The sequence below is a fragment of the Acanthaster planci genome, linkage group LG09 (assembly GCF_054643075.1).
Source record: "Acanthaster planci isolate LZ-2023a linkage group LG09, COTS_SCS, whole genome shotgun sequence".
NCBI lineage: Eukaryota > Metazoa > Echinodermata > Asteroidea > Valvatida > Acanthasteridae > Acanthaster > Acanthaster planci.
In genome coordinates, this window is record NC_141785.1 from 20764875 (window position 1) to 20786662 (window position 21788).

At 39.7% G+C, this 21788-nt stretch overlaps 3 protein-coding genes across 6 annotated transcripts in view; 2 read left to right on the forward strand and 1 right to left on the reverse strand.

Moving 5' to 3' along the window:
* The window catches only part of LOC110985437 (uncharacterized), a 7632-nt gene extending 3997 nt beyond the window's left edge, over positions 1 to 3635 (forward strand). For both annotated transcript variants that reach the window (XM_087140983.1, XM_022246460.2), the window contains exons 3-6: positions 130 to 238; positions 1045 to 1155; positions 1534 to 1596; positions 1804 to 3635. In XM_087140983.1, coding sequence (XP_086997109.1) covers positions 130 to 238; positions 1045 to 1155; positions 1534 to 1596; positions 1804 to 1932 — 412 coding nt within the window. In that variant the 3' untranslated portion in view covers positions 1933 to 3635. The remainder of the gene's footprint in view (positions 1 to 129; positions 239 to 1044; positions 1156 to 1533; positions 1597 to 1803) is intronic.
* LOC110985472 (rab5 GDP/GTP exchange factor-like) overlaps positions 1 to 12344 on the reverse strand; it is a 27351-nt gene extending 15007 nt beyond the window's left edge. Inside the window, exons 1-2 of the mRNA XM_087140982.1 lie at positions 12198 to 12344; positions 11187 to 12060 (exon numbers count right to left, since the gene is read on the reverse strand). The gene's annotated coding sequence lies outside the window, so the exon portion shown is untranslated. The remainder of the gene's footprint in view (positions 1 to 11186; positions 12061 to 12197) is intronic.
* On the forward strand, positions 3841 to 21109 carry LOC110985436 (uncharacterized). Of its 3 annotated transcripts, none has more exons than XM_022246459.2 (2): positions 3841 to 4153; positions 15812 to 21109. In XM_022246459.2, exon 2 carries the CDS (start codon positions 15830 to 15832, stop codon positions 18590 to 18592), a length of 2763 nt encoding a protein of 920 aa, XP_022102151.1. In that variant the 5' UTR covers positions 3841 to 4153; positions 15812 to 15829; the 3' UTR covers positions 18593 to 21109. The 3 variants fall into 3 exon arrangements, with proteins under 3 accessions (XP_022102151.1, XP_086997106.1, XP_086997107.1); XM_087140980.1 differs by lacking the exon at positions 3841 to 4153 and adding an exon at positions 12478 to 12893; XM_087140981.1 differs by lacking the exon at positions 3841 to 4153 and adding an exon at positions 12478 to 12869.
* Positions 21110 to 21788: the final 679 nt, after the last annotated feature.

Here is a 21788-nt window from a genome sequence, read left to right on the forward strand (position 1 = left end):
TTTCATTGCAAAAGATTAGGACCAGGAAAATAATCTCAATTTAAAAGAAAATAATCTCAATGCATTTGAGAAATTCCTATGTAATGATCAGCTGATATATTACATCCCTTGAAAATTCAATTTGTGTAGATGGGACTGCCCAACGAGCCTTCCTGGTGCATGTGTTGAAGAGATTATCAAAGCTGTGGATAGGGTTCAATCTGTGGAAAAAGCTAACAGTACATTTCTTGTGAATAAGGTACGACATCCCCGTATTACCCCACCATCACCACCATCAGTCCCCACCACCATCACCATGGTCAGTCCTCACCACCATCAGTCTTCACCACCATCACCATTAACACCATTACTTTATCACCATCTTTGAACATCATATTGTCACCGACACCACGAACTGATGACACTCAGTTGTGCATGAGGGGATCTCATTTGTGCGCATTTTAGAGAACCAAGTTATTTTGGTTTTCACAAACTGACACCCAGTGCAGTGTGGCACTTCCGCACGTACTCCATGCATTTTAGTTTTCACAGACTGATACAGATCTTAATTCCACTAGTTAAAACAAATTTGGATTAATTTTTGTGCAATGCAACAAGCATACAGATGGATTAAATTCATGTCAAACCTTTCCCAGCATTTTTCTTTGCTCTGTATTGCTGCAGCAAGCTGGGGTGTCAGTTCGTGAAAACAAAAGTCAGTCGATCTGGTCAGTTTCAATGTGTGCATGTGCACACTACCAGGTGTTAGTTCGTGAAACTGAAGTTTTTTATTATGCAATTTCCATGAACTGACACCCACATGCGGTTTAGTGTCAATTCATGATGTTGTTGAGAATACATAACCCATTATTAGTATCATTACCATTATTGTCTCTAGATTTTACTTGCCATCCATCTAGTAATCTTCACTTTTTTTCAGTCAACTTCATTTCATTGGTAGTGCATTCAATTTGTGTTCATACCATAGCAATGCCTGTCCTCTCTCTCTCTCAGGTATCATGTGCCTAACCTGAACTTGATCTTACATTGATATCATTTCTTAAGGTTGATCGGGAAAGGTTTAAAGTTCAGATTTTCAACTGGACTTGGGCCGAGTGGTTGGACGTTGTGGAAATAGAGTTCAAACATGGTCAGGAGCAAGGAACAGAGGCTGAGGTAATGCCACCACCCCCTCCATGTTTCCGTCGCCCCTTTTTTTGGAAACAAGAAATGAAGCATTGAATATAAAACCATTTTTTCATTTCTGTTGGATATTTTGGTCCTAAAAGCGACACAAAAACATGACTTTGGAAAGATCCAGACCTTTGAAAGCTTGTTAAATGGAAGTAATTGTCAAGATAAAAGAACAAAAGAGAACTTGTACTGATCAGTGTATTAAAAAACTATGCTTTCTCTCTGTCGGTAATGCTTTGAAAAATGTAAAAAAGAACCCAACTTTTGTGAGCCTGTACTAGATGCATGATGATAGTCAAGAAATGTGGCACGATTTTTTAGCTTTCTCTAAAAATCTCTCTTTTCTATTTTACTTTACAGTGTTTGTCTTTTTCAAGTGGTCTTGTGCCTACTTGGTTTCCTCTTTGTTTTGTCTTGAATTCGGTGAGTCCTTACTTGCAATGCTTTCAGCCCCGCCCTCTTCTGATTATTTAAAGTTCTCTTAAGTTTACTATTTTTCTATTCAAATCAAATCGGAGAGCTTGAAATTTGGATCCTCGCGGAGTCTTAATTAGTATTTTTAAGGTCAAGAGTAGCCAGTTTGCGGCAATTTTTGTCTTGTATATTTCTGAAATTTGTCTCCTTGTGTAGATCTTCTGTTTTGTCCCATTCTGGGACAAGCACTTCAACCGGAATCGATTGGAGAGACTACGGTCTGCCATGCAGATCACATGCAAACTTCAAGGAGATGGAAAAGAGTTCCGTGACCCCCAGGTTTGAGAACAGTGGAACTTTGACACTTGCAGACTGAACATCTGTGTTGACGGGGTGGTTGAGATTCAATGTTGGGAAAATATTAATCAGTTGTTTTGCTACATTTGAACTTGTTTAACAGGCATGCAACTTTTCCTCAGATCAGCTGATTTCATCATTTTTCACTTTACACACAAAGTCCATTGAAAATTGAAAACAAAGTACATTGTACAAATTGTTGTAAAGATTGAAATTTCCTCGCTTTTTGTCAAAGTCCAAGTTACATGCCTGGTTTAGTCACGTGTGATTACAGACTGGTTTTAGGTGAATGGAGATTTTGTGATGGTGTTGAAGCTGTTATGTCTCCACAGGTTAATCCTTCTCAAAGTCACAAGTGACTCAAATAAATTCTTACAGAAAGAGGTACCTGTATTCTTTTCATTCCTTGTTTCTTGTGACTGACATGTGTTTGACCTCTGTCTCTGCAGAAGTTTTTCAGTGTTCAAGTATTTCTCAAGGAACCTGATTTTTGTCTGTAATTCCATGTTGCTGAGAAATGTCAGCTACTCAACTGAAGATAAGAGAAAGTTCCAGAATCCATCTATTTTCCTGTTCATTTTAAAGTGATATTCAGTATTTACATGGGCAATAAGCTTCCTTTTGTTCCTAGAGGTGTGATATGTCACACCTTGAAAAACTAACTTGTTCATAGATTTTGGAGATCATGGATCTTACAATCATCTAAGTACATTTATATCTTAATATTTTGCTTTAAATTCCAAAATGTGGGCACTATTTGTAACACAGCTGGAAGTAATGAAAATGTTATTCCTGCAATGTTTGCTTTGTAGCTTTTGTATATCTGTCATTATAGAAGTGTCATTTCTAAATCTGAATTACTTCTTAGTTCAAGTAATTTGTTTGCATTTGAAAAGTCATGTACATCAAAGTTTCTTTCCAATTTTTACAGAGTTGTACATTTTTTTTCATGTATATGAACTTAATTTGAAAGTAAAAATTTTCAAGTCCATGTGGAATATGTTGATAAATTGAACCAAATAAGGGAAGTTGTTTTTATTTTGAACAAATTTTATATTATGGGTATAATTTTTTATTTAATATTGTTTGACTTTCCTCAAAAGTAATGAGGCATGATTGGAAGAAGTACTCTTCATATTTATAAATATGCAATAGCGTCCAGTTGTCATGTGAACCCAAATTTGTATTTCTATTTCCTCAAGTACTGAGTACAGTACTACAGCTTTTTTCCGCTGTAGGTCTCTTTTTTATAATTTTCAGTAAATTTAATCTTTTGCAATTAGCAGTTCCAGACAGTTGCACGTAGCAGATGTGTAACTTGGAACGGTGGTGGTCGCTGTTCTCTTCTCATTGGCAATTGGCTGAATTGAGTTACTTGAAAAGGAAATATTGATTTTTAATTTTGAACAATACAAGATTGTTAAACTAGGCTTGTCTGTTAACGGTATGTGCTAAGAGGCAGTTTTGTTGAAACAACTTACAAAGAATTTTGAAATGTCACATAAATGGTAGTGCTAAAATATTTGGATGTACTCGATCATTTCTAAGTAACAGTTAATGTAATTGTTATTTTTTTGTATTAATTCCACATCATAGCAAAACCTGCAAAGTTTGTGAAACGAACAGTACTCGGCAGACATTATTTTCGAAGAGCATTTATTGAGCCTATGAATATATTTTTAAATGGTTGACATTTGTATGCTCAAAATGTTTCTATTTTAGTGGTTGGTGGAACCATGGTGGAGCAGCCTGAGTAATCACAAAATGTCCTGAAATCAGCCTTTGTCTGTGTTCATGTGTTCATTTTCACCACTGATGTTCACGTGGGCAGTTCATGGATACGATTCTTTTCTTCTACAAGGAACGGACCATTTCCTGTTAAATCCAGTTTCACTGGTTTGAAACCATTCGGAATGGTGTCAAACTTATAGCATAACAAGTGAAGTCATGCTTAATAGTCAAAATTCTTGTTCCCACCCTGTCATCTTTTCATTTTTCGGAACTTTTTGGCCCAGCTGTGTGCAAAAAAAATTACATGTACTACGTACATGTAATTTAGTAAGAGCGCCACCAATTGGTACACATGAGAAAGGGTGAAACGATGGCGGCCCCCACGTTCAGGTAGTTTTTGTATTTTACTGCTAATTGTACATCGTAGCATGATCGTAGCGACAGCCAGAGCAGTGTAAGTCATTTAAACGTGTTAAAGGTAAGTTTCCCGCACATGGACATTACTTCCTTTCCTTTGCAGCGGTTTTCAAGCAATCAGAAAGTGATAACGTCCGAACAACTCAAATTGTTTGCATGATTTAGGGGCCTACATGAATTTAGATGGTTGGCAATTATTACATGTATGTATGGCCTAGCCTAATTCACATTTCCGTGTAAAAAGGAAAATAGACTCAATTTTTTTCACTGAGGTTTTTAAGTTGGTTGTATTTTTACAATTACATATTAACTAAAGCTATGGAAAAACTCAACTACTGTAGTCTTTGCTGGCTTTTAAAGTTACCTTTTAAACATTAAGTCTGCAGGCCTAGGCTAATTTAGTTTTTACATATCAAACATGTCAAAAGCACATTCCTTGTAACTGCCTAAACAACCCCATTTTAATTTATATGCTGAGTTGAAATTTGGATATACACCTGTAGTTTCATGATGGCATTTATTCATTATTTTTATGACATACATTCCTTTCTATTCTAGCTTTTTCAGGACAGACCTGTTGAATCAAGTGGTGGTGATGATGTAATGCGAGTCACATGATACACAAACAGTTAACTGTATACCAAAACCCCAGGGGTATTTAGTTTGTCAATTATAAACCTCCTCCTTCAGTGTGCAAAAACCAAATTATAACAACACCGACCCTAGGTTATCTGCCTAGGATAATATATCTGGCACTGAAAGTTGGAAACGCGAGTCACATGTATCCCGAGTAACAGCATTTAGCGGTAGGGTAACGCGAGTCACAATTTAAACTGCAGTAGTAACAGTGCTTGTTATCTTTTCATCAGTGCCCATTGTTTTCTAAAGTTTACTGGCATCTTAAATAGAGGGCAGCAGAGAGTAATTCCATACACCGGTTCCTGTTAGTTAAATTCCTCATTTACATGTACATGTGGGCAGAAAAACAAAAGATTTGCATTTGTCATCATCTACATGTATCTGAAATAAAGGTAAGTACATGTATATGTAACTTTCTCACAAAATCATATAGGGGTGAAAAGTGAAGTACATGTACAAGTAAAACTTTGCTCAAAGTGAAAGTAAATAATGAGGGGAAAAAGAGGCACAAATTGCTCCAATTGTAGAATTTTGACAAATCAATGTATGCAACTCTATGTAGTATGACCTCCACAGTTATTGCAATACATGTACATGTAATTAGCCAGATTACACATAATGTATCATATACCGGTAAATTTTTCTCCCACTGGTATTTTAGCTTTATTGTTCTTTTTCTGTATTTCACGTGTTATTCATGTGTCGTACATGTACATGTACTAGGCCTAAAACTTGTATAGTTGACAATATTACTAGCACTTTAAATGGACATATACCTGTATTGCTGAATGACATTGTAGTAAAATGGTTAAGGAGCAAGTTTTTCACAAACCACACATACACGTAAAGTGATTTAAGAGCCAACTGTTTTCCACTACCCAGCAGAGGTGCCTGCAGGGTCGCCTTTGATAATTTGTATCCCGCAACATTATACATGTTTACTAATGCCAAATAATCCAAGGAATCAATGTGACAATTGATCAATCTATCAATTTTGTATGAACTTCACATATAAAATTACATGGACATACATGTTTGTACTGAATATTTTAATAATTTGCAAGGTATCATTAATAGCCTTTAATTTTTGTAAAATTGTCCGTAAGGAATGTCACAAAATTTTACTGGAACTGTTTCTTTCATTTCAGATATTGATGTACGACTCTCACAGCAGCAGAAAGACAGCGAAAAAGATGTGAAAAGCTTTGTGCTACTGAGTGAGAAGTACATGCATAGTGACTACCGTAAGCAACAGAATGAGATGAGCGGAAAAAGTTGTGAGCTCAAGAAGGCAAAGGAACAAACCTAACAAAAGCTAAACAGAACAGGCTGAAAAATTCACAGTCAACCATCGTGGCCATTACAACTTCTTGTCATGAAGCGTGTTTGATCAACCATATGTGGTAACGTGGCATTCATTCAAAATGACATTTACTGGTACATGTATGTTGGTTTTTTGGGGGAATCACGTGTCAATTCTCCAAAGTAATTCTTTTATTGTTATAATGTTATAAGTGTTAACTTGGCAAGTATTTGTCTTCTCAACTGCAAACCTGACAGCACTGTTGCACTGGTAACTACATGTATACACAAACAATCAAGCTAATGTGGCATAATCTAGGGTAATCTTGAGGTAACGGGAGTCACGGTAACGCGAGTCACATCGATTTTTTTTTCCTAAACTGGTTGGGAAATGCTTATCATTTTAGGTGATGTAGAAATGGTATTGAGTTGTGAGTTTCTGATAACTATTCATTGTTTCTCCAATTCATAGTTTGAGGAGAAATTTGATTTAAACCTACGCTGATTTTACTGCTTTCCTTTTCGTGTAAAGCGAGTCACGCTATAATTACAATGCAATAAAAGTGTCGTTATCTATTGAAATCATTTTTTGTTTGTGTTATTTTAAACCAAGTGTCAGTAAGTACCTGCACAAAGTAAGTGGAATTTTGAACTGCTACATTTCAGTATGTGTGGGGTTATAAAAGTTTCTAAATGAACTAATATGTAACACCAGTCAACGTGGAAATGCCCAATTGAATTTGGGCCCAGGCTAGCCTCGTCGTCGCTCTAGGCCTACTAATTGGAGCATTAGTATTCCTCTTTTACGTTTTTGGACGGGATCGCCATATGGCTGGGATCCTAAAAAAAATCATCTAATTCGTCTTTTTTAACATTTGGACGTGGTCGGGCGATAGCAGGGTCCAAGTACCTTCCATAGGGTTTTACTTCTAATTTCTGTTTGGCCTATTTTACTAAAAAAAAAGAAGCCCTGTAGGCCTACAATCCTGGACAAATCTCGTTGGAACATGCCTCCCCCTCGCCCCCGTCCATGTTGTTTCTCATTGGGTAAGTTGGGCCGAATCGTGGTCCAATAAATGAACGCAACATTGAATGGGGAGAGGGGGATCTTATCACTGCGCTTCCCACAAGATGTTCCAACTATTTTGTCCAGGATTGTCTGAGTTTCTTTGTGGAAAGTGGGTGTCATGAGTGTGGGTCTGTGTTACACAAGAGGGCGGAGGGTTTGTTGCGTTGCTGTTTTGAGCGCTGCCTTTGTGATGCTGTAAGCATTAAATAGTTATGGAAAGGAATAAATAATGACTATTATAGGCAAGGTGTGGTATTATGGCCGGTATAGAGCGTAATCACCCCCCAACAAAGTATATTTAAATAATAATAATAATAATGCATTTATATTACGCAGGAATCAATTAACAAAATGCAGTAACTTAAGAATACATTTAAATAAACCTACATAAAATTATATAAATTAAATAAAATTGCAATAACAATGCTTGCCTAAAAAGATAGGTCTTCAGTTTGGTTTTAAACAGAGAGAGAGATTGAACAACCTGGGTTTCAAGTGACAATTGGTTCCAGAGTGTGGGGGCAGCAGCTTGTGCAAATGAACAGTCCCCAGAATTTTTTTTTGCATTTTGCCAATAGGATGTTCCAAAAGTAGCTTCCCATGAGACCTCAGAGAGGAACAAGAGTGAGCTTTAACATGCACCAAGCCAACAAAGTATGTTGGAGCAAGGCCATGAATGGCTTTGAAGGTCAAAAGAAGAATAATTTTATGTCGAACCCGGAACTGTACCGGAAGCCAATGTAATTGACGAAGTGTAGGAGTGATAAGAGTCCCAAATGATGAATTACAAACAAGTCTGGCAGCAGCATTCTGTACTCTCTGAAGCCTAATCAATTGAGAAATTGGCAAACAAATAAATTATAGGTTTTCCCACCCAACTTTTTAAAATCGGCGCTCCAATTAACGTCAGACTCATTCAATTTAGCGCGAATTTGATTGATGATCCAGATCAACATTCAATCAGCCAAAATAATTATTCGATTTAACTCCATGAGCACGCGATTGCAAATTCCTGTTAAACTGCAAAATTTGAGTCGCTATTCAGTTTAGAAAACCCCAAGAACAGAAGTCAAATACGCACGGTCACTCTGTGGTACTCGTAATAGGCATGTGATTTTGTGAATAGGCAAGCATTTCTGACATCCGGGCAATGTTTTTCATCGAAGTCTAATTTACAAATTTGAAATGTTTTATGCTTGACTAATTTATTTAAATTCCATCATGAAGAAGAGGGGTTTCACTCGCAGAGAAAAATCGCTCTCAGTACACTAATATTACGTTGATGGGGGAACCTCTTGTCTATAATGTATGTATTTATTTCTGCTTAAAACGAGAAAAAGAAATGATTAGATTCTTCTTATTTGGTTAAATGATTGTTAAATGACCAAATACTCTTTTCATCAGTAATCTTGTAATTTGTATTTTTTCCTGCTTGAAAATTTATAAAAAGAAAGAACAAAATTGGTTTCGTGTAATCCGACATTTTTGTACTTAAAAAATAACACGATATTATCCCCATAAGCATTTAACAGAACAAAAGTATACCAGTATAAGTTAAATGAAAAGGTTGGGGATAATAAAGATCCAGGGCAAATATCGCCAGCGATCAAGATGTCTCTGGAACTGTACATGTATCATAATTATACAGAAACTCTATCTTTTCTCCAATACTTAGGGTACGTATACTTTGAAAAGCTAACATTGCGAATATGAGTGCCCATTGCCGCATATGAAAGTAAAATTTGGGTAGGAATCCACCTCCCAGTCACCCAGAGCGAAATTAAGTGACGCTTGCGCATCATGAAATTGAATGATACTGTTACTAAACTGAATCCTTGAAAGTGCACGATTGGACGTCCACATACGAAACTGAATGCGCAAAGTTTCGAAAATCAACCATTGGAGTAACGGGCTTCGAGAAATAGCTGGGATGCAAATGCACTTTCATGAATTTAGATGCTGTTTCGGCCGGGAAAACCTATGTTACAATAGTCCAGACGACTTGTTATAAAAACATGGACCAAGGCTAGTAAACCGTCTTGAGACAAATATCTCCGAATTCTCCTGATATTATGAATATAATAAAAAGCGGCAGAACATGTGAAAATTATTTGCTTATTCATACTCAAGTTGGAGTCAAACAAACAACCCATACAGCGAACATTCAATTAGGGAGAGATAATGGTGCTGCCGACCTTAATACCCGATGTAGAAACTTTAGACAACTGTTGTTTGCTGCCAATAGTAGTAAATTCTGTTTTTGTGTCGTTCATCATGGGTTTGTCCCTGAGCATCCATTGTCGTAAATCCCTAAAACAGTTTTCCATGGCTATAACAGCCTGTTCCTGGTTCACTGAGCAACAAGGTTTAAATGACAAATATAATTGTGTGTCATCGGCATAGCACTGTGTATCAGAAAGATGCCGACAATGTCAAACAAAGTGGATGGATATGTGTAAAACAGAAGAGTTCCAAGACATGACCCTTGTGGAACACCAAAATCCAACTTAAACTGATCAGACATTACACCATTCAGTAATACACATTGACTCCTGTCGGTAAGATAAGACTTAAACCACTCCAAAGCTACTCCAGAGATCCCAATTGTAGATTGAAGACGGTTCAATAATATTTTATGATCAACCGGATTGAAATGTAGTACTGAGATCCACCAATACAAGTTAAGTGACACACTGGTGTTTCATCTTCATCAGTATGTCATTCTTTACCTTAAGAAGTGCCGACTCAGTGCTGTGGAACTTTCTATAAGCTGACTGACATGCAGGATACAATGAATTGGTGAACATATTTTCATGAATTTGTTCATAAACTACTCTTTCTGTTAATTTAGAAATATACTGGAGGTTACTAACTGGACGAAAGTTTCAACAAACTGTGGAATTCAAGTTATCCTTCTTAAGAATGGGAAGAACCACAGCCTCCTTCCAATCAGTGGGAAATGTGCCAGTTTCTAGCGAAAGATTAATGATTCTGGTAATAACTGGTAGCAAAACATCCAGGCATTTGACCACAAGTTGTGCTGTCATTGGGTCCAGAGAACATGACTTTTTGCAACCCTTGCCAAAAGAGATTTAACGTGGTGTTCAGTAAGTAGCACAAATTTATCAAACACTACTTGTTCAGATATATGCCTCTCCACAATGCCCATCTCCTGTGAAAAACCAGAATCAAACTTTTTTGTACAAAAAACTGACCCAAAGCATTTGCTGAAGACAAGGAACTATGAGAATCAAATGTGATACAAGAACTGGGTTTTGGTTTTAAGAGTGTATCTACAGCCTTGAAGAACCGTCTAGAATTACAACTGTTCTCACGAATAAACCCAGCGTAAAATTGTTTACGGGCATCATTCATCAATGAGGAGTTCTATTTCTGTGTATTTTAAAAAGTTTCAGATCATCAGCATTTCCGGTGTAAAGCCATTTCTTTTCTGTCTTCCGACGCGAATCCTTTTCCAATCTGATTTCAGCATTATACCAAGGGACCAATGATCGATCTATGATGGCCTTAGTTTAAGAGGTGCATGATCATTAAAAGTATTCCGAAGCGTGGTGTTTTAACATTGCACAAGGTTATTCAGACCTTTTAGACATTCAGAATACAATGCTTTGCTAGCCAGATCTGCATTAAGTGAGTCAATGCAAATTGATTTTACACTCCTATAGGTCACATTCTTGACTGGGAGAAAAGGTTTTTCTTTTTTGATACTGTACGAAAGGGAAAAATGATCGGAAAACAAAAAGTCCGAAACAGGTGGTTCATTGATGAAGTAGTCATCACGTGCGGGTGATCACAAGGTCCAATATATGGCCTTTTCCATGAGTTGGTTGTTGAACTTGTTGTTGCAAACCCATAGTTACTAATAATTCAGAAAACTGGGCTGCATCAGAGTTATTAACTACATCCATATGAATAGTAAAATCGCCTGTGATAAGCAGTGTTTGAGATGCCATCACCAGAATTTCAAGATAAGTGCTAAACTCTGCCAAAAATGATGCAGTTGTAACTAAATGGTTTCGGCTGTATGGCGGTCCGTAAACGATTACAAGTTTCAGAGTCTTACCACCATACTTTACAGTCCATTCAGAGTGTTCGAATGAGCTGAAATCCTTCTGTGTTACTTCAGCGACTTGCATACCATCTCTGAAAAGGTCTGCGGTGCCCCCTCCAGTGCGTCCAGTCCGCGGGTGATCTCCAAACAGGAATCCTGGTGGTGTGATTTCAACTCTATGAACAGCATATGAGTCGGTTAGCCAAGTTTCTGTTACAGCATATATGGCCGCCCCACTCATTAAGACATAGTCCAGGAAATCTGCAGATTTATTCTTCACTGAGCGTGTATTCACAGTACAAAGTTTCAGTGATGAAGTATGAGCTGGAGACTGACGACTTAGAAACGGCACAAAATGCACGGGCATTAACGTGGGCCTGCTTCGTAGTTGAATGCGTGTGTAGATTCTGGTCAAAACTCCCTTGGACATTGCAAAAAATAATTGATGGTAGTGGGTATTCTTCGTTGACCGGAATGTTTACCAGCACGTTTACCTCTGTATTTAAGAAGTCCACATGTCTTAAGCTGATGAAGGATATGAGGATCAATGACAGATCGGTGATTAAGGCAGATACTTAGTATCTGTCTGCGAGAACACACAAATTTGGGAGTTATGAGACCATAATTATCGGCAGATTGTTTCACATTTCTTCTAACTGGATAGTTATCAGTTGAATGTGGGCCTGGGTTCCTAGCGACATAGTTGTATATAGTCACATCAATGGAAGGTCCATCATCAGGTATGGCTAGGCGAATATATCCATGCTTACCCCAACTGACTGTGGGTACGTGTATTAAAAGCCGTCGATTGGGTCCCCGACATCGATATGGCATAGCAGCATCAGCAGTAGCAGATCGCACGAACAGTGATGGGCAGGGATGTGTACTATAGGTGTGAGTAAGCATCACTAGTACAAGTAATAACATCAGTCGAAGTGCCATGGCTGCAGTGCAGACAGTTAAACAAGATCCCCAAGAGGCTTAAAAGTCAACCATAAGCATCAAAAACCTCACAGAACTCACCCAATCTACAGACTTGCACCCATAAAACAGATATTCCGAAGATTAAAACAGGATGGTTACGAGACCCAAAGCTAAAAACGGATTTAATAATGACCAGAACACGGAGTTAAAATACACAGGCGGCAGTTGATCAACAGCGCCCTCAAATGCATAGTTATTTTATAGACTACCAAAGTGTCACGTCACTGTGAACCAGAAAGTGCAGTGCAAACAAATGGAGTACGCGCGCGTGTTGGTTCACGCGCTGGTTCTCGCGCTAATGCATTTTACACACTAATTGTGCGCGTGACGTATTCACTTCGGTACTGTATATTTAGTGATACAACAGCTATGGGTTATGGTCACCCATTGGTACGGGATTTTTTTCAGTGGATATGGTGGAAGGGTCCACTGTAAATTTGCGCAAACGGGATTGCTGCTTGCAGGTGTCAGCAACAAGAGGCAAGTTGGCCACTGAAAATGGCATAAGTTGGGCGCATCGTGAACGATGCAACATACAATTTCAGCACATCTCTCTCAAATGAAGTTTTTTATTCGCTCTGAAGGGCTACATGTATATGGTTACATGAGGAGCACACAATTCTGTCTGACCTCTTTTCACTTTCTGGTTGGTATGGTTGGGTTTCAGATGAAATATGGCAATGGTGAACCATGGGAAAGAAGAAAATTGATGTGACTCTCCCTTTTTCAGTTGAGGTGATGTACCGTTGCGGTTGTTAGCGCGCGTGTGCGTGCAGCATTTTTTAAGAGCAGGATGTACGCGCTTCCTATTAGGATGACTTTTTAGAGACAATCCTGCAGACAAATAACGTTGGAACATGCCTCCCCCTTGCCCCCGTCCATGTTGTTTATCATTGGACAAGTTGGGCCGAACATTGAATGGGGAGAGGGGGATCTTATCACTGCGCTTCCCACAAGATGTTCCAACTGTTTTGTACAGGATTGTAGCCCGCACCCCAAATCAAAATCTTCCAAATTCACCTCCCAAATGGTCCTTAAATTAAACTGTCTAAGGCGCCCGGCTTAGGATCAAGTAAGCATTGGAGATTACAATTATGAACATGAGGTTTAGTCACATTTGGGAAGAAAAGGGAAATTTGGGGCCAGCTGACACTGACAGTCAGACCCCAGACCCTGTTAGACTTACTTTCTGAACGGTAAGGGACCAACTCACTACTACTCTGTCGTACTAGATCTGACGTGTGTTATGATGGTTTATGGTAAAAAAATCATTACCCCTTTAGTATGATGGTATGGTTCGAGCTGCCCTCAAAACAACATGGCTGCCAACTTCGGATCAGGACCATATTTTGGTGAACAAAGAAATGGCAATTCTTTTGATAAAAACTTTACAGTCAAATATTGATTCTTTTAATTTGGAACGTGTCTTTGAGGTGGTGACAGTATGTTGCCGATACTGTGTATGTTGACACTAATTAGTAATACTGCCCAAGACGCCAAGTCTTCCTTACACTGAATTTATAAGCAAATTTTGATGACCTCAATGGTAAGCGAATTGCCCTTTTAATCTTGCCAGCACCAGCATGACTCGTGCGAGTGCAAGCACACAGCCTGAAAAAGTTGTGATGCAAAGGCTGTCTCTTGGACAACTGGATTTGCCCAGGTCCAGCCTGGGAGCTGACTCAGCTGAATTCACCTGGAGTCACCTGATGGGCACATATAGGTTTTAGGTTTACAAAAAAAACTGAACACACCTTGTGGAGGTTGCCAAAGGTGCCCCAGCATTTTTGATCATTGTATTTTGACACTTAACATTTCAGCCCTCACTCAAGTTTGCTTGTGTGCATGTTGAACCCGGAAAGAGGTCTAAATTTCTCGAAAGATTGGTGTGAGATTACCTAATTAACCTGGTTGGTGCAAGTGGAGAGATCATACAATACATCCAACACCATAAAACATTGGCATAAATTCCAGCAATTTTCTGGTCAACCTGTATCGCCAAATTTGTTCACGTGGACGTGTGGCCAAGTTTAGTGCAGCCATATTCTGGCCGAACGGATGGGGCTACAGGATTGACTGATAGCGCAATGTGAAAGCACAATCATGCTGGTCGACTAATCTTGCCCAACACACGCACACAAATAGTAGACCTATCATGTCTCTACACACTTACATGCAGGCCACCTGAACCTTACTGTACACATTATCATGTGTGATTTGCTCGTGATGACTGTCATGATGTAACATTCATGAACAGCTAAACTGTATACTCATCAGGCCCCTGATTTTGCCCGCTATTGTGAAATCTGGTTTGTTCTCATAATAAATGGCGATATATTATGGACCTGACAACTGTACGGTCACTGACATTAGTCCAATAAATGGGCCATGATGTTACTGCCAGGACTGCGTCTCTGGGGCCACACAAGTACATGCATGTATGCAGTAATTGTGTTTGAAAGAAGACATTCATATATTTTTGAATCTTTAATTTACATGTACATGTATTTATGGCCATCTTTTTTATGCATGTGTGTGTACAGTGGGTTAACTGTCAATAGTCAGATAGTGTCGGATGCATAACAGTCCCATCCTTTAAATACTTCAGCATTGGAGAGATGGATGAATTTTCTCTTTCAAATCAAAATTGGCCATCAATAGTTCGAGATGTTTGCCTCTTGAGATAACACATAGGTACCAGATTTCTTTTGATTGACTAATTGAACTACATGTATGACATCGCTCTGTGGAGGTTAATAATGAATGTAGTGCACAATGACTTTATTTTGATTTTCCAGGTGGAGTGGGAGAAACCTTTAAGATATAAACCCATAATTAGGGCCTGAGAATTAAAAACAGTAGCCATTCATGTGAAATCATCTAATTCATGTACGTATATGTATAGGAATAAGGCAGCGTAAAATTCTGTCTGAGAGTGAGATAATTGTGACTGAAAATTAGAAGCGCAATTTCGGCCGTGGACTAGCATTCCTATCTTTCAACACCTGAAACAATATCAATAAACCTCACGTTAGTTTGTGACAGTGTTTTGGAGTTTCAAGGTAAATTTGTTCAGACTATTTCATTATGTTTTTCCTCTTTATAACTACCCACTTTCATAAAATAGTGTTTTAAACAAAGTTTAGCAAAATTTATCAGTACGTCATAGAAGGGTTTATCGTGGGAGTTAAAATGAGGACATTGTCTTCATATTTTACTCGTACATTTTGTAATTGGTGCTCTGAAGTACACGTACATTTGAAAATTTACAAGTATTAGTACTTGTAGGATTGAACATGTATAGAGTGCATGGGAATCTACTCCCTGTGAAACTTAGGGCATGACTCCAATACAGGGAAATTATCACTGGGAAAAATTCTCGTGTGAGGGAACTCGTTACATGTAGGCCAGGAGGCTGCATTATTTCATCTAACTAAAAGAATACACAGCATAGAGATTGGAAAGGTTTGAAAGCCATGTTTGTCACAGACGTTGCACACACATGTACAAAAGAGACATATGTTTGGCATCTGCACACATTTGTATAGCATCTAATATGGCTGTCTTTTGGGCTGGTAACAAGAGACAAGCAGACATTGCTTTATCATTTCAGTATCATTTCTACTATTCTGTTTTTCTTACTTTCCCTTTAGGAAGTAATACTGCTCGCCATGAAGAGAACGTTTGAAGTGCCACCTTCACAAGCTGAATCCAGTCCTCCTTCAACACCTACTCCCTCTCCCAGGGAACTGCCAAAATGGTTTGAGCTGAGATCATTCCAGTATGATGGTCGAGTGTTTGTTGTTTCTCTACCGGGGCTGTGCTTAGCCTTAGCCCTGTCTGGAGAGCTGCTCCTTGGCGTGGTGGTGACTGGAGGGCTAATCATCCACTTCATGCAGAGTGGGGGTGCCAGACGAAGAGCCGTGTTGGCCTTCCTCTTTGTGTTTATCGCGGCGCAGGTCAGCACCATCTACTCAGCCCTGCCACTGGTGTGGGAATCCATATACCACATCATCACCATCCTCCTCCTGAACATGTCAGTTGTCTTGACAGGTGGATGGGTTCTGCTTCACTTTGAAGAATTCCTGAAAGAGGAACCGTCGTTAGCAGAGATCATAGAGCTGTCTCTCTTCACGATCTTTCCAACCGTGTCAGTGGCCGTATTCACTTGTATCCTGGCAATGGTTACCTGGTCTCATTACATACCCTACAGTGTCATCATTCATGGCTTCCTTGTGCTTAGACTCTTTGTAACCCCCTCACCGCCATCATTTCGTAAGAGGAACATGGGATCCTACTCTGATGTCTTTGTGCTCGGTCACGCCGAAGTCTCCCTCCTCCTGATTCTATACATATCAGCACCAGTTGAGATTTTCATCATTTTGAATGTTTGGGACCTGCTTAGCCTGATCACCATTTTGGAGCTTCTACTGTTATTCACCTTACCTTGCTTCCTGATGACTCTTCTAGAAATAAGAACCTGGTCTGATCGCTATGGTATTCCTCACAGGTATATCGTGTGGTCAAGATGGGCTTTTGGACTTGCATCCTTGTTTTTTGGGTGGATACTTTTGAGTCAGACACAAGATTCCTTGCTTGTTCACTGGCTCTCAGTGACAATACTTGGGAATGTTTTACTTGGCTGGACAGCCACCCAAAAGGGGCAAATTGGTCACATGTTTAAAATGTTGTGTAGTTTGGCAGTGTTGTGTATTTATGTTCTAGCCGTGCACTACAGTATTCCATGGCATTTGACACTTCCAAGTGTAAACCTTAGTATTGTTGGGTTTGGACTTACCATGAATGCACTGCTCTCTGTTGCCTGTTTCCTTGCATGCAGTGCAGGAAATCGCAGACTGTGTACAACCCTGTTGATAGCATTCATGGCAGGGATGGTTTACAATGAATTGTACCTCAGTGAACAGAAAATGTACTCCATCTTGCTGATGTCATGCACAAGTGTCATTAGCACGTATCTGCTAGTGAGGCTATTATCCGCCGGCATCATCTTTTGGTATGGTGTGTGGGTTGGGTCAGCAGTCCATGCTTCCAAGTTACCATTTTTTATTGGTTTGCTGACAGGGAGGCCAGCTGATACCAGCCGTTTTGTTGGGGTACCAGTTGTTGCTTTTACCCTGGCTGTGACTAAGCTACTGTTTTTTGAGTATCAGAAAGAAATCTCCAACAACAGTGCTCTATGTTATGTTGTAAGCGTCTTGGCAAGTTTGTTGCTTTGCTTTCATAGTTTGATTGAGCCTCTGAGTTACATGCTTTTTGACAACTCACTAACCGTGGTCCAAACAGTTTGCTTCATAGTGGCATTAACTGGGACTGTTTGCCTCAAACTGAGTGTACAGCATTTGCACCATGTAGCCATAGCCCACAGAGTGAATCTTCTCTGCCTTGCTGCCTCTGGGCTAGCGTTTATCTTACAACCATCCAGTGCCCTTGACTGGCATGCATTTAGCCGCTGGCTGACATTGCTGGCTGGTACTCTTGTTGCAGCTGCCATCCTAGGAATCGTGTCTGCTAATCAGAGCCTTTTTGCCGTGTTCTTCCAGTCAGTCATCGTCGGTCTGGCATCCGGAGCAGAAGCCTCCGATGTTCTCTTTGCAATGCCCAGCAAGCTCACCCTGTTGCAGTACACCCTGTCTTGCACACCTTGCGCCTTCATTCTTCTCTCACTTTGGGCAAACTTCACAGCGAAACGGGCTGTCAGGAAGCAACCTCTTCTCAAGCCGGTAGTCTTTTTTCTTGCCATCGTAGCCTCTGTAACTTACATCACTGAACTGAGTCAAAAAGCTGGAGCCAACTTTAGTCTCTTGGAGGATTTCCGAACACCATGTCTACGTCTCTATTGTGCTACTAGTTTACTGCTAAGTTTTGCTCTCCGCTTGTACTGTTTCCTTATACAAAGCACGGACCCTTTCGGGTTTTCTCCAAATAAAGTCTCCACCATCAGCAATGTATTCACCATCTTGGCGTACCTTCTGGCATGTCTCAACTGCCCTCTTCAGCCATGGGAGATCTGGAACTCAGGCTGTGCGTTACTACTCCTCAATCTCCAGCAGGACCCTGAGATCCTCACCTCCCTTGCACCAAAACGCAGAACAGGCATTGTCCTTGGTGCTTGCCTGTTCGGCATTTATTCTTCAACAGTTCTTCATAGTGATCTTCTCGTGACTGGAATAAGTCTGCTCGCCTTTTTTGAGGCCCTCCTTCTCCTTGCAACCCTGCCAGTCTTCGTCACTTTTGTACAGCATCAGGTCATCAGTGACCATGTACTGAATGTGGAGCTTGTTGTGTTTCTGACACCTCTCAACGCCTTGTTCTTTCTTGTTGGAAGCAGCTTTACAAGTTGGTTGCTGAGTTGTGTTGGACTCAGTGCTGGGATCTGGATGCTGGTTGAAAAAATATCAATCAAGGACCTCTAGACTGAAAAAGTATCAGAGTCTATCGGTTTATATCTATGTACATGAATATTTTGTTAATTCGTAGTATTGCCTGACACAGGCCTTTTTCAATTACAGTGTTTGGTCAACTATGAGGGTTACTAGCGACCATGTGATGATGGGTATCAATTGAGACATGCTATGAGATTTTAAAATTCTAACTTCAGTGTTTTCTGCCCAGAAGCTCCATGCACGTTACGTACATGTATGCTGTTGATTTTTAAGATTCCCCTATCACCCCTACAGAGAAACTGCAATAGGCTACTGCCTGTCACAAAATTTGTGAAGTGCAGATAATCGATGGCACTAGGCATTGTGGGTTGCTGCCTTAATGCAAACTTATTGGATTGGGTTTTCAGTCCTACCTGATTCCATGTTTTCATTTTGTGGAATATTTGTCCACTGTTGTCCTCCCACCCCTAAAACTGACCCTACATCTTAATTGTCTTTTCACTTATAATCATTCTGTAACTGGCACTAAGTGCACTTTGGGACATCAAAAACGAAAAATGTATACTTGTGTACATGTACATTGAGGTGTAGACCCATGCTGTTTTTAAAGTTCCATTTAATAAAGGCTGGGAAAATAACGTCATACATTCGGAATTCGCTTGTGCCAGCCTTCTGTAAAGGGGATGGCCATAAGTGAACCACTGTCAATCGGGTTCACTCTAAACTATAGAGGCCTTGATCATAGGAATTGCAGTGAAAGGCCTACGGACGTAAACAAAAAATCTAGGCTCTCTGGCAGCCATTTTACCATACCGAATACAAAGACAGTGGTTGGCTCGCTTACTGCTATTAATTCCAAGAACAATTTGGTTAACAATGGTGAGCTATCCTTTATATTTCCCTTGTATTCGGCCTGGTAAGATGGCTGCAGGTGGCTTCAGTAGCCCGTAAAGGCATTGCGAGTCCAACATTTTTCGTTTGACGCCATGTATGCTGGGCACCCGGGCTGTGTCCAAATGATACGCTGCGTCTTAAAATAACTACCCACCAAAGCGACAGGCAGCAAGCACTTGTAATAGATCATGTCGCGTCATCCCTGCCCAGATAGAGCTGCATGTAGTTGATTCATACATGGCCTTTAATAGTTTTCTCCTCAAAGTCAATGTACTAAGTCTAACATTTGTTCACATGGTAAACACGGCGCACATACGTATGCAGAAATAACTGCACGTGTACAAGTTTTAGCCTACCCTTGGACTTTCTTAAATGTTTGATTTATGTACGCGAATTGTTTTTCAAAACATTTTCCCGTAGGAAGTTTTTTGCAGTGCTTTCAATTCTAAACTTGAAGATGTATAAAATATGTCAACTGAGTAATTTGTATTCGATGTCGGAGAGGGGATCCGTCTCATCAAAATCATGTTGGAAGGTGCCGTGGACGGAGGGGTGAGAGGACAGAAATCTCGTATGTTGCATATCTCTATCTAAAGGACACTACAGAAGTCAACGTCAACAGTGAACCATAGACACAAAACAGTCGTTTTTGGCGCACGTCCATATCGCAGTGACCAGTGGCCCATAGACACAAAACAGTCGTTTTTGGCGCACGTCCATTGCAGTGACCAGTGGCCCATAGACACAAAACAGACGTGGTTGGCGTTATTTCATCGCATAACAGGGGTCGGTACATCTACAGCAACTGTTAATGTTGATATGAAAAAGAACCTCATTAAAGTTCACTTAAGAGGTCAATCGGTTTCTGATAGCAACAATTTTCGCCTGCATGACAGAGAACGTTGCAGACATTATGGTTGCATAACAGGACTGCCATTGGTCAGACCATCATGGGATGGGGCTTCATGAATTGATTCTTTTCTTTAAACTTGTAGATATCGTGACAGGTGTCTGAGGGAAGAGAACTGGGCAAATGTTGGTTCAATAATTCTTTGAGTAAAATCTTTACGTTTCTAAAATCGGATTACGTGTTTTTGTAATTTCAACAGTTAGTAAACCTCCAGTAGGTTTTGTCTTTGGATGCATTTACAATGTGGAACAAAGTCCTCGAGACAGTTCATCTTGTTATATTTGAAACAAGTACCTTGTATTATCAGTAATCCAAGTAGAAAACACAAAAGAGGACTAGGTACCTAAAATTGTCGTTGTGTAAACATGACGTTGTATTAACTATACTCATCTTACCTGCTTTCCATTGTAGTCTTAATCTGTGATATTCTTCTCTATCGCCCCATGCTCACGTGAGGCATGTACGTGTATTGATGCACTCAAAATCAATGGATGAACTGTGACTTTGGTGAGCTCATTAGCCGTGGGTTATCTGGTAGTTTTGCTGGAAGTAAAGGAGTGTACACCTGTACAAAGTGCACTAACATGTATGTTTAAATGTCAGTAATTTTTGTGTGTGTTGCAGCCTGACCTAAATGAAGTTAAAGGGAATAATACTGCGATTGGGTCGTTACTGCGATGGGGTCAGGTGATGATTGATTGAGTCGAATTTTCCAGGCAACTGCAGTATATTTTAGAAATCAAGCAGGTCGATTTGTTGTCAAATCATTTTCAGTGATGTTGATCTGTTACAATCAGGCTTAACTGAATTTCCAAACCCCTTCATTTTCAACGTGTTGATAAGAAAACATTCCACGTACATTCACTTAACGGAATTAAATTACAATGTACACTGTAGGTTTTAAAATTTTTCAGCCCAATGTCTAAGTACTGCAGGCTCAGGCAGGTTCTACTCAGTGGTTGGTGGCTTAGGTTCTCCATAGTTTCTGAGTATACATGTGCTTTAGAGTCTGGTTCAGCTGCTGTGTAAATTCTTTTTATTCCTGCTATAGTTCCCACCCCTGCCTTCAAATCAGGCGACAGAGAAAGAAAAAATAAATTGTCTATGGTGGAAAATAAAAGAAACCGAGATTTTATTGTTAATTGAAACAGAATCAAAGGGAGGTATAATCTGTTTGGTTTGAATCTACTCTTTAAAATTGACACCTTGATCATATCACAAATGACGGTGCCACCGTGCGTGATGCGTTATATGTTGAGCCAGTAGCCAGGCAAGGCGTGTTGCTCAGCAGACAGCCCCTTATGGGATGTGCGTGAAATGAAGTGCGCAAATATTGGAAGTAGTGTAGACATGTTAAGATTCAATTGATCAACTCACTTCGGCCTTTTGTAACGGGTTTCTACAAAACTTACCAATGAATGC